Genomic DNA, 10,900 nt, shown 5'->3' with positions numbered 1-10,900 from the left:
GGAAGGAAGAGGCGAACTTTCTGTACTGAGGGTGTCACGGAAAAAGTCTCAAGAGCTGAAGCCAAACCTGAGAATCATCACCTGATAGATGAATTCATCTCACTAGAGGAGACTCACTCTGGAAGGTGGGGAAGGAATTTATTATGAATTTATTTATTGAATAAATAAAAATAAGTATGTGGAGCCCTTACTTTGTGACCATCATTTGCATAACTATCTCTGTTCATCCTCACAACATATGATCTCCATCTTGCAAATGAGGACCAGGGCTATGAGTTAGGAGACTTGCCCAAGGTCATACAGTGATTCAGAGTCCACGCTGAGAACCCCAGTCTCTAAAACAGCTCTGAAACGTCACACTCCCGGTCCCCTTCCAGGCTTTATGCTGTGCACAGTACCTGTTACCACCTAACCCACCGTACATTCTCTTTATTTATTTTCTGTCTTCTCACACCAGAATATAAATTCCTGGAGGGTAAGGATCTTTGTTTTGTTCACTACTGTTTCCCAGAGCCCAAAACAGGGCCTGCCACATAAGTAGACACTTAATGAATACTTACGGAATGTTAAAAGGATGAACGAAGGGATTATTTTAAAAGCCTTGCTTTCTGTATCTCTAAGAGTCAGTTCTGTGAACGGGTGGCCAACAGGACACCCAAACCCAGTTGAGAAGGCTGGAGTGCATCTGAGATGAAGTGGGAAGGCAAGCTGTGGCTTACTGAATGCTCTCCACCAACCAGAAGGAAGACTGTGTCCACAGGAGAGGGACCGGCTGCATGCCCTGGCGGGAGAGTAGCCAGGGATCTGGGGCTTGTCCAGTCTCCAGCCCTGACACCATTGCCATAACGGCATGGGTAGGTGTGGATGCCACAGGCTGGCAGTGGCCCTTCGCAGGATATGGCTTCCACGTAAAGTGGCCCTGCAGAAAAATGTGTTGACCAGGCCCCAGTTACAAGCTTGCTGTAACTGCATAGTAGGCATTTATCAGGAAATCTCTTGTGAATTGAGTAGAGTGAGCCAGTCACTCAAGCCTGGCAGCTCTGGCTGCTGAACAAACAGAGGTTCTGAACCAAGCAAGCTGCAGTCTGGTTATGGATTGTCCCTCGAGATAGTTCTCCTGTTCTGTGACCTCTCTCTGTGCCAAAGATTCTCAAAGTTCAGCCCCCAGACCAGCAGCATCAGCATCACCTGAGAACCTGTTAGAATGCAATTCTCCAGCCTCATCCTCAACCTACTGAGTGGGAACCTCTGTGAGTGGGGTTCATCATTCTGTGGATTAACAAGCCCTCCAGGAGATTTTGATCCACTCTCAAGTCTGAGAGCCACTGTTACAGTTTCTCTTTCAGGGCATAGGACCTGTCTTAAGAACTCATTCATGAATTGGATTGCACAGCTTTATGGAGCCCCTGCTGTGTGTCATGCTCTGTATTTGGCTCTGTGAAGAGGATACCGAGATAAATTAGCCAGCCGCTTCTGCAGCCAAGGAGCTTAGGGGAGAGATTTCTTCTGGTTGGCAGATGTTGGAGGTATGGATGTGTGGGACCTTTGATCAGAGTCTTGTCTATTCAGTTTAGGCAGGTAATAGAGCTCAGGGGAAGTGGCAGGAGGTGGGAGGGGAGGGTGAGGGATGGGGTGGGGATGGAATGCTGAGTTAGGAGGCACAGAAAGGCACAGACAACTACCAGTCCAGGAGCAGTATTTCGCCCATGCCCACTGCTCAGGTGTGGAGGCATGCTTAGGAGGTCTGAGGTTGAACAATAACAATTGCTAACGTTTTACCTAGTGCCTACACGTGGCAGTGATCAATTTTGGTTGCTGTACACACATTAACTCATTCTTCACATGAACCCTATCAGATAGGTACTATTATCACCCCATTTTGACTGATGGGGAAGCTCAGACACTCAGAGGTGAGCCAACTTTGCCTAAAGTCACAGCTAGGCAGTGGTAGAGACTGTTTGAACCCGGACCGTCGGTTTGCTCTAGAGCGCTCCCAAATGCACAAATCAACGGGTCACCCCAAGCGTCTGGGCTGGCCTGCTGGGTTGAGGTGGCGGAGGGATGGGACCCTTATATTGGTGGGTAAATAGCATCTAGAAGAAAGCCCTACGTCTTTCCAAGCCTGAGCCTTTCCTCTGGCGTAGACAATCGGGAGTCTAGTACTTTGCGAACCACCTACAGGACAAGTACCTTAGGCCCCTTCCCACTAGATGGCGGCCCCTAAACCCACACAGAAATTCTGAAAGCTCCACTGACCCCGTCTTCCAGTGTTCCGCTGCGGTCGAGGAATTGCAGGATGCGAACCTTCTTCTCGTCCAAAGGGCCGCCGGCTCCTACCTCACCCCATCTGGGGGGTCGCGGGAAGTCCCCAGCCCGGAGGAGGGATGGAGAGGAGGCAGGGGTGGGCGGGGAGATGAGGCTCCCCAGGCTTCGGGCGCCGGGGGAGGAGCTGGCGCGGAGCACCCACTCCCGGGGCGCAGAGGCGGGGCGCTCCCGCACGGCCTGTGCCCACAGCGGAAGGGAAGGCCGGGACCTAGGGGCGCTGGAGGCGGCGGGGACCCCGAGGGCGCGGGCGGCGGCAGGTGCGCGGCGCGGACTACAAGTCCCAGCATGCCCAGCTGCGCTGACCCGGCCCCCGCTGCCACTTAAAGGCTCCGGGAGCCTCAGCCGTCGGGTCGCCGCGGCTTTCGCTTTGCCGCCGCGGCTGGGCGGGAGGGAGCGGCGGGCTCGGCGGCCGGCGGGCTCGCGTCCTGGCTCCGGCAGCGTCGAGGGGCGCTCCTCAGCCAGCCCTCCCGGCTTAGGGATTCCCTTCCGAGGCGCCCGCGCCCCCGGGCTCCCCGCCTCGGCCACCCCGCGGCCCCGATGCCGAGGCATGGATAGAGCGGCGCTGCGCGCGGCGGCGATGGGGGAGAAGAAGGAGGGCGGCGGCGGGGGGGCCGCGGCGGCCGCGGATGGGGGCGCCGGGGCCGCGGCCAGCCGGGCGCTGCAGCAGTGCGGGCAGCTCCAGAAGCTCATCGACATCTCCATCGGTAGCCTGCGCGGGCTGCGCACGAAATGCGCCGTGTCCAACGACCTCACCCAGCAGGAGATCCGGACCCTGGAGGTAAGGGGCCGCGGCGCCGGAGAAACGAGGGCCCGCACTGGGTCTCAGGAGGCAGAGGTCGGCAGCCCGGGAAGCGCCCCAGCGCCTCCCTCTCTGCTCCAGGTCACTCCTTCCCCAGTTGCATCCTTGAGCCCGGTCACCTCCTTTGCGTCGGCCGGAGGACCCGGGACCAGTCCCTCACCTTGGGCGGGATTTGGGGGGAGGGGCGTAGTGGGACCTGGGAGGGAGGCTGGAGGAGCCCGAGGGCGGGATGGGCGGCGCACGGACTTCCCTGCCGCCCCCACCTCCGCCCCCACCCCATTTCCAGCTCGCTCGGCCTCAGGACTCATTCTCCCACTGAGTCACGTGCTGGACTTTTCCCTGGGTGACTGAGCCCAGCAGCTGTGGGCCGGGGTGACTGGGCGGGAGGAGGTCCCCCTGAAGTGTGAGCGCAGGCCCGTCGTTCTCTGCCTTCCCCTCACGCCCCAGACTTTGCCTTGTCTCTTCCTCTGCTCTTCTCCAGGTTCTTGTCTGCCGCTTATCAGTGTTTGATGAAACTGCATTTTTGCCTTTCAGACGTTGGATGCTTCTTTTCCGCACTGCCACAGCATTTCACTGCTTTACCCACCGACACCCCCCGCCCCCCACCCCCGCCATTGGACTTTGGTTTAGGAACGATTATGCTGAGGACCAAAGGCTTTGATGGGAAGATGACACTATTTAAGGGGTTTTCTGGTGGAAAACCCAGTGTAAAGAAGAAATAAGATATGCAGGCCCTGTTTCAAATTATAGCTGAGAAGTACAGTATTAAAAGGATTTGAAAGGATCAGCCAAAAGGGTTGTTGGATTCTCAGAAGGGGGAGTCTCCCCCTCCCCCATACATAATAGAGGGAAACTCGTGCATTCCCAACTTGCTTTTGTCCAGAGGCTGGGAAGACTGTGAACTTCCAGGCACCACTTAGTAGCTGCCCTGCCTCTTTCCACCTTGCACTGTCACATCTGGCCTGCTGCACATCTGGAGATGTTTTGTTTTATTAGAACCTTAACTCCTCATCCTACACCCTCCACACCCTTTTATTGCTGATTGCCTCTTATAGCAATCATAGGGCCAGCGGATGATTTGTGGCAGTTATTACAAGACCCAGTCCTCTGTGCACACCACAAGCCTGAATCCCTGTTTGATGCCAAATGCTCGGGAGTGACTTCTTTTTTATTAATTTATTTATTTTGGGCTGTGTTGGGTCCTCGTTGCTGCGCGCGGGCTTTCTCTAGTTGTGGCGAGCGGGGGCTACTCTTCGGGCTTCGCACTGCAGTCGTTTCTCTTGTTGGGGAGCACGGGCTCTAGGCGCACGGGCTTCAGTAGTTGTGACTCGTGGGCTCTAGAGCGCAGGCTCAGTAGTTATGACACACGGGCTTAGTTACTCTGCGGGAGGTGGGATGTGGGATCTTCCTGGACCAGGTCTCGAACCCATGTCCCCTGCATTGGCAGGTGGATTCTTAGCCACTGCGTCATCAGGGAAGTCCCCTTGGGAGTGACTTCTGTCCTTCAGTTTTATTTTCTTAAAAGCTACAAAACCAGGGACATGGGAAGCATCTAATCAGTGCTGGCTATTATTATTTTTGTTACAGTCGCTATAGCAGTTTTGACCAGGGTTTTACTTAAAAAACAAACCAACCAGCAACCCCCCATCCCCCCCTCCCCAGTCCCTCCTGCATGCATGCTGCTGTTTTCCAAGTGGCGAGAGAAACTGGTTTCTGGAACATAGCCGGGTGTGTTTGCCCAGCTAAGTTCAGGTTTTAAACTGACACAATAGGGGGCCTGTGTGGCTTCGTTCTGGGAGGAGGGGTCGTTGTCCGGCAGCATGTGTCTTGTTGGACCGCTATGTTGTTGGGATGAGAGAACGTTCTCTGTTGGCCTCTCTTGGATTGTCCCCATGTCGCTCTGAAGTGCTCTTGGTTTGCAGATTGGACCCGGGAGAAAAAGTGCAGCTCTTTCTCTGGAAATGGCGCCTTGCCTTCTCTGTACCCTGCCTTCCAAAGTCTCTCATTTTTACCAAGGTGTGGCATCAGGACACTCCAGAGCATCCCCTTATTTAGGTCTCTGACCTGGTTTATTTGGTAGCCTCTCTTCTGGGTGTTTATTGGATGATCGGCTCTGGCAGCCAGAAACCCATCCAAAGGTCCAAAGGGGATTTGCAGTGGGAACGGGAACAAGTACCCAGCTCCCTGTCCTCTCCACTATGCTGTAGGTTCAGGTCCACCCTACTCCCTGAAAAGGCAGGACCTGGGCTGTTTGGGGGAATGGGACTTTATACCCCAGGATCTAGTTCTCTAGGCCTCAGCCTCCTTACTTGAACAGGGGGGTTAGAGTGGGTCTCTGCGGGCTCTCGTGGCTCTAAATTCTGTGGTTTAGTGAAGGGGCCTCAGCTGGGTTGAATCAGATGTTTGTTATACACACCCCTATGTAAGAATATCCATGATTAAGAATTGTTCTAAAATCCGGATTTACCAGACTGATAAAATAGAGGGAAAGTTTATTACTCAAAGAATCCTGACCTTTGGGGCAGTGTGGCAGGCAGAAAGCCCATGGCTTGGAAATCTGGTCCTGGTTCTATCTGTCTGACCTTGGTCAAGTCCCATGACTTCTGAATCTCAGGCTTCCCCATCTGTAAAATGGGCATGAGACTACTTAAACCCGCAACCTTGTCGTGAGTCTGTAAGTCCGCATGCTTTCTACCAAGAGATTCTGCCCGTGAACTTTCCTCGTGAGGGTCCAATGCATTCATGCCACAGGCCACATTTAGGGGAAGGCCCTTTGACAACTTGCTCTTATTTCCTAGAGGTGGGCGAGACAGACCAGGAAACAGTCCCAGCAGCCTGTGCTGAGGTCAGGCAGGGTAGTGGTGATGTCCATTCTGGCTTTCTTTCCTGTTCTGCAGGCTCCTCTCACATTCCAGGCCAGGGCCCCCAGAGACAGGACTTGCAACATTGGATTCCTGGCTTTTGAAGAAGGGGCTGACCAGAGGGCTTGGCTTACGCAAGCACGCCAGACTTACAGAGTCTGAGGAACCCCAGCCCACCCTGGTCCTCACTGAGTAAGCGCTCAGTGAGGTGCCTCGGGAAGTCCCTGACCTCCGGCCCCACTGCTGGCGCCTGATTGTAGGTCGGGTGATGGCTGGGGGTCCGCGTGTCCGGCTGTCCTTCCCTCCTCCACGCAGGGGTCCAGCTTGGATCCAAAAGAGTGGAAGGAGCCAGGGTGTAATGTCTGCCTCCTACCTGCCGGTCAGTGAGCTGGACCCTTGTCAGTCTCCGAAGATTTCCTGGAAATCCACCAACCTTCATCACACGTGTATTTTTTTCTCTCGACATGAGAAGCGGAGGGGGATAAAATCTGAACCCAGAGTCTGAATCTGTAAACAGAAGTTGGGAGGCCACTCCATCCCAGCAGAACCTGCTGCTCTATCTCCATCAGGCCCTGAGAACTCCACCGAGGCAAGGTGGAATGTTCTCGTTCCCCAGCTGTGCTCACACAGGGATACCCGGCTGGCCTCACAGCTGGGCCTGGAGCCCCAGGCCAGTTCATTCCCTCATTTGTGCATCCTCTTTGGGCCGAGTCTGTGCCGGGCAGTGGGGAGATAGTGGTGTCTCACGAAGATGCACGTTTTGTGGGCACTGTAACTTTGCCTTATCCTGCCAGCCTCCTGGTACTTTCCAGAGATAGGCCTTGCCACACTGAGTCTTCCCATCTGGCGCTTTTATGGAGAAAAGTCCCTCCTAAGCAAGCTGACCTAGAGAAAGGGGTCCCCAAAGGGCCTCGACCTTCGCCCAGCTCTGCTGTGGCAGAGGTCAGAACCCTGTGGTGTGGAGGGCCTGAGCTCTCCCTGTGGTCCTCTCCCCTGCCCCTCGGAGCACCTGGATGGTGGAAGTGCTGGGAAAGGAGAGGGGTGCCATGGGTCCTCACAGAGCAAGGACTTGGGGCGTGCATGGACGTACATTCACTCAACAAACCCGCAGTTATTACCGATTTGCCTGATGAGCTGCTCACTGCCACCACCCTGGCAAGGATTCTGAGGTAGGCAGGATGCTTTCCTGGTGTTTGGGGATGCTTTCAGTCTAATGGGGGAGGCAGGCAGGTGAACGGTAATGACTCCAGTACCATGGCCTGCTGAGAGCGGTTTGGAATCGGGAATATGACCGGACGGTTGTCCAGTCCAACGCCTGCTTTTCTGGGAAATATTCCCAGAGTCTTGCTGGCGACTTGTCCCACGTCACACGCCCCTGGCAGAAATGAGAGCGAAGCCTGGGTTCCCTCTCCCCACCCAGCCCCTGCCTCGGAGTGGGGCTTTTCTCTGCTTTTGCTCTACCCTGTAGTTTTAACCTCCTGCTGAAGGCTTTCACTCCAGCTGTCCCCGGAGGGAGCCAGAGCTGGGGCACTGTTTCCCTTGGTGTCTGCTTTCGCCTTGGCAAGTTTTTTCCTGGTGAAACTTGCCACCGGCGATCCTCGCAGGCAGTCTGGAGAGGGACCTGTAGTTCCCAAGACTGGGGAGGCCTGCAGGGCGCTGGAGGGAGGCCTTATCAGATCTGCAGCCCAGGTTAGCCTGAGTGCCAGGAGGCCTCTGGTTTGCTGCCTGGGGACAGTGATGGGAATGCCTCCTTCCCTGCCAGGTTAGCTCAAAATCCAGGAAAGCTGCATTCCCCACTGCAAGTATTCTGGACCTGCCTGGCCACTGTGGTCCCGAGAGGGACTGCAAAGGCCCTGGTCCTTGGTGGCAGTGTCTGCAGTGGTTGTGCTGGTGGTGGGAAGTAACAGTGCCTGTGGCCAAGTCTCTCTCAGCTATGCTTTTTAAAAAGGACATCCTTTCAGAATAGGCTGACTGGAATCTTCTCTGCATTCAGTTCAAAGGGAAAGCTGCGTAGAGGTGCATTCGGGGTCATGGGAAGGCCCTTCGAGCATAGCGAGGGCAGACGTGGAACACGGAACCCTCTCGGTCACCTGTTCTGTGCTAGGCTTTTGGCATATGTTCCCCATTTAACCCTCACATGGACCCTGTGAGGTTTTCTCCCCGTTCTGTGGTTAAGGGCATTGCGGCTCAGAGGGATTGAGAGACTGAGTTAGAGGATGGTGCAACCTGGGTTGACTGGTCTTCAGTACTCGTGTTCTGAACTTCGCAACAGCTTCTAGAAACCATAGTGGAGGGGACGGTTTCTGGTCAGGGTTGTGACGGCCGAGCCCAAGGAAGCGGCCGGTAACAAAAAGGGCTAGCCCAGGGCCACTTGGTGGCTCAGCTCCAGATGACCGGGCCTTCTGGTGGCCACGCCAGGCTGTGCAGCCTCTGAGCTCGGGCTGGGGGCCGCTTCCCTAAAGTGCAGGCCAGCACATCCTCAAAGATGGGTCCCTGTCGGCGAACTGTGATGCAATCGCTCTGTGTTGGTCTCATTCTGAGAAATGAGAAGCTGCCTAGAGATCATCTTACTCATAATTGTTTTAATGGATACCTGCCTTATCGTCTATGCGTAATTCCTCTGGTAAGCACTACATTCTTTAACTTTCCAGTTGTATGAAAATATTTTAAAATACACATGATGATATGTGCCCACTATTAAAAAGAAAATTCAGTTGAATAAAAGAATAAAAACCACCCATAATGCCACGTCTCAGAGTTAATTCTTGTTAACATTTGGCTATATAAATTCTTCTAGTGTTTTTATCCTCTGCATTTGCATACAAATGTAGACAGATGGGGACTTCCCTGGTGGTCTAGTGGATAAGACTCCATGCTCCCAATGCAGGGGAACCAGGTTCCATCCCTGGTCAGGGAACTAGATCCCACATGCATGCTGCAGCTAAAGAGCCTGCATGCTGCAGCTAAGACCCGGCACAGCCAAATTAAAAAAAAAAAAAAAAAAAAGTACACGTATGTGTTCGTGGAGCTCACCGTGCTCATTGCCTTGTAAATGTCTTCTGTCTGCACCAGTGCCCACAGATATGCACCATCACTGCTTGTGGCTGCATCGTGTGGTCATATCATAAATTCATTGAACCTGTCCCCACTTGTCAGCCATTCAGGATGTTTCCATGTCTTGCTGTTATAAACCTTGCTGCAGTGAGTGCATGAGTGCATTCCTAGAAGTGGAATTGGCTGGGTCAAAGTGTATTAACACATTTAACAGCAGCCCTATTCTTTGAAATCTTTAGGGCCTGATATGCTTCCCCCACCCCGCTCCCCAGCAGGAGTGCCAGGATTTACAAAATGGCAGCCTTCATGCGTTTACCCCTTTGCCATTGGATCTGTGTCCACCTTGAGGGCGAAGAGTGTGAACAGGTGACAGGATGTGGGCCCCGTGGCTGAGGTTCTGGGTTCTGGGTCAAGGATTATGGATTCTAGTTTTGTGGTTACCCGTAGCAAGGGGGGTGCCTGGACTGACCATTTAGAAAAGAGATCTTTTCTTGCTCCCATGCAGCAAAGCAGGGGCTGGATGTCAGGGCTCTGTGTCCAGGGACTGGTCACCTCTGGGCAGTGCACAGCCATATGGTGAAGTTTTCATCACTTGAGGCTCATGAAAGGCATCTCAGGGAACTATAATCTCGGTTTCATCACCAATCACAAATATTGATCAGAGCGCTATTTGGGGTGCCTTGGCTTTGGGGTTGATTTAATAGAGTCATGGGTTCCTAAGGTAAGTGGGCTACTAAGGTCTTGGAATTCTCATCTGGTCCAGCCCTCTCATCTGCAGGTGAGGAAACAGCGCCTAAAGGGGAAGTGACTTGCCAGGAACACGTATTAGGTTTTTAACCTGAACAAAACAAAGAGTGGAAGAGAGACAGGCGCTTATAAAGGAACACTGAGTGGGGAGTCAGACCTGAGAGCTCACGCCCTGGAGTGAGACATTATACCACCTTGACCAAGGGCAAAGCAGCAGCCTGCTATCCCACTCTCCTATGTTGGGGGCAGGGGGAGGGGGGTCCTCAGCCTCAAGGCATTTCCTGCAGGAGGAAGCAAATGGGTTCGTTTTCCCAGCCCCATCTCAGTGTCTTAGGGACCCTGGGGACTGGAGAGATTCTTGGGGAGCAGTCTGGGGTGTCCAGTGGGTGGGGCCTTTTTTGAAAGCCAGCTTGCCCAGTGGGCTGGCTCAGCCCAGGTGGCCTGTCCAAGTCTTTGAACCTGACCTGACTGTACTTACAAGGGCTCCTCATCCTTCCAGCAAAAGATCCTCTGGGACTTGGGTGGGTGAACATTTTCTCCTATAAGGGTTGGGTTTATGTCCTAAATTTGTGCAGATTTTACATTCAATACCATGATACATTATACAGTGTTTACCATTTTGCTTCCAGAAGATACGGCCTTTTAATCCAATGTCTTTGTGTCCATATGACATTCTCCCCTGTTCCAGACCCCAGGTGGGGATGCAGAGCCATACCCTGGGGACAGATGTTGGGATCAGAAATGCTTTGTCATTTATTCCCAGTTAACGATTGTTTCTCACCTGCATTGAAGAAGTTTTAATTCAAACTGCCGCCACATACAAAACCTATATATATATATATATATATATATATATATATATATCTGTATTTCTCTGTCATCCTGGCCTTGGTGGGCAACTGTGTGTTTTAACTGGGCGGATTGCCTTTGAAAATAATGGAGCTGAAGTCATCCTAGTTGCTTGCCGTTGTTCTCCCCCCTTTCATTTTTCCACCTTCAGAATAATTGCAAGAATGAATTAAGAGTTGTGCTTAAGGGCTTCCCTGGTGGCACAGTGGTTGAGAGTCCGCCTGCCGATGCAGGGGACACGGGTTCGTGCCCCGGTCCGGGAAGA

The 10,900-nt window shown here is 53.4% G+C and overlaps 1 protein-coding gene across 3 annotated transcripts in view; it reads left to right on the top strand.

Moving 5' to 3' along the window:
- Positions 1–2,666: 2,666 nt before the first annotated feature.
- The window catches only part of KSR1 (kinase suppressor of ras 1), a 144,395-nt gene continuing 136,161 nt past the window's right edge, over positions 2,667–10,900 (top strand). The window contains exon 1 of one of the 3 annotated variants that reach the window (XM_082603525.1): positions 2,667–3,103. In XM_082603525.1, the coding sequence (XP_082459651.1) occupies positions 2,873–3,103 (231 nt within the window). In that variant the 5' untranslated portion in view covers positions 2,667–2,872. The remainder of the gene's footprint in view (positions 3,104–10,900) is intronic. The other 2 variants (XM_082603526.1, XM_082603527.1) reach the window with 2 other exon arrangements.

This window comes from Mesoplodon mirus (genome assembly GCF_964341445.2).
Source record: "Mesoplodon mirus genome assembly, chromosome: 18".
Taxonomy (NCBI): Eukaryota; Metazoa; Chordata; class Mammalia; order Artiodactyla; family Ziphiidae; genus Mesoplodon; species Mesoplodon mirus.
The sequence above is the reverse complement of the archived record's forward strand: the minus strand, read 5'-3'. Positions and strand labels throughout refer to the sequence as shown.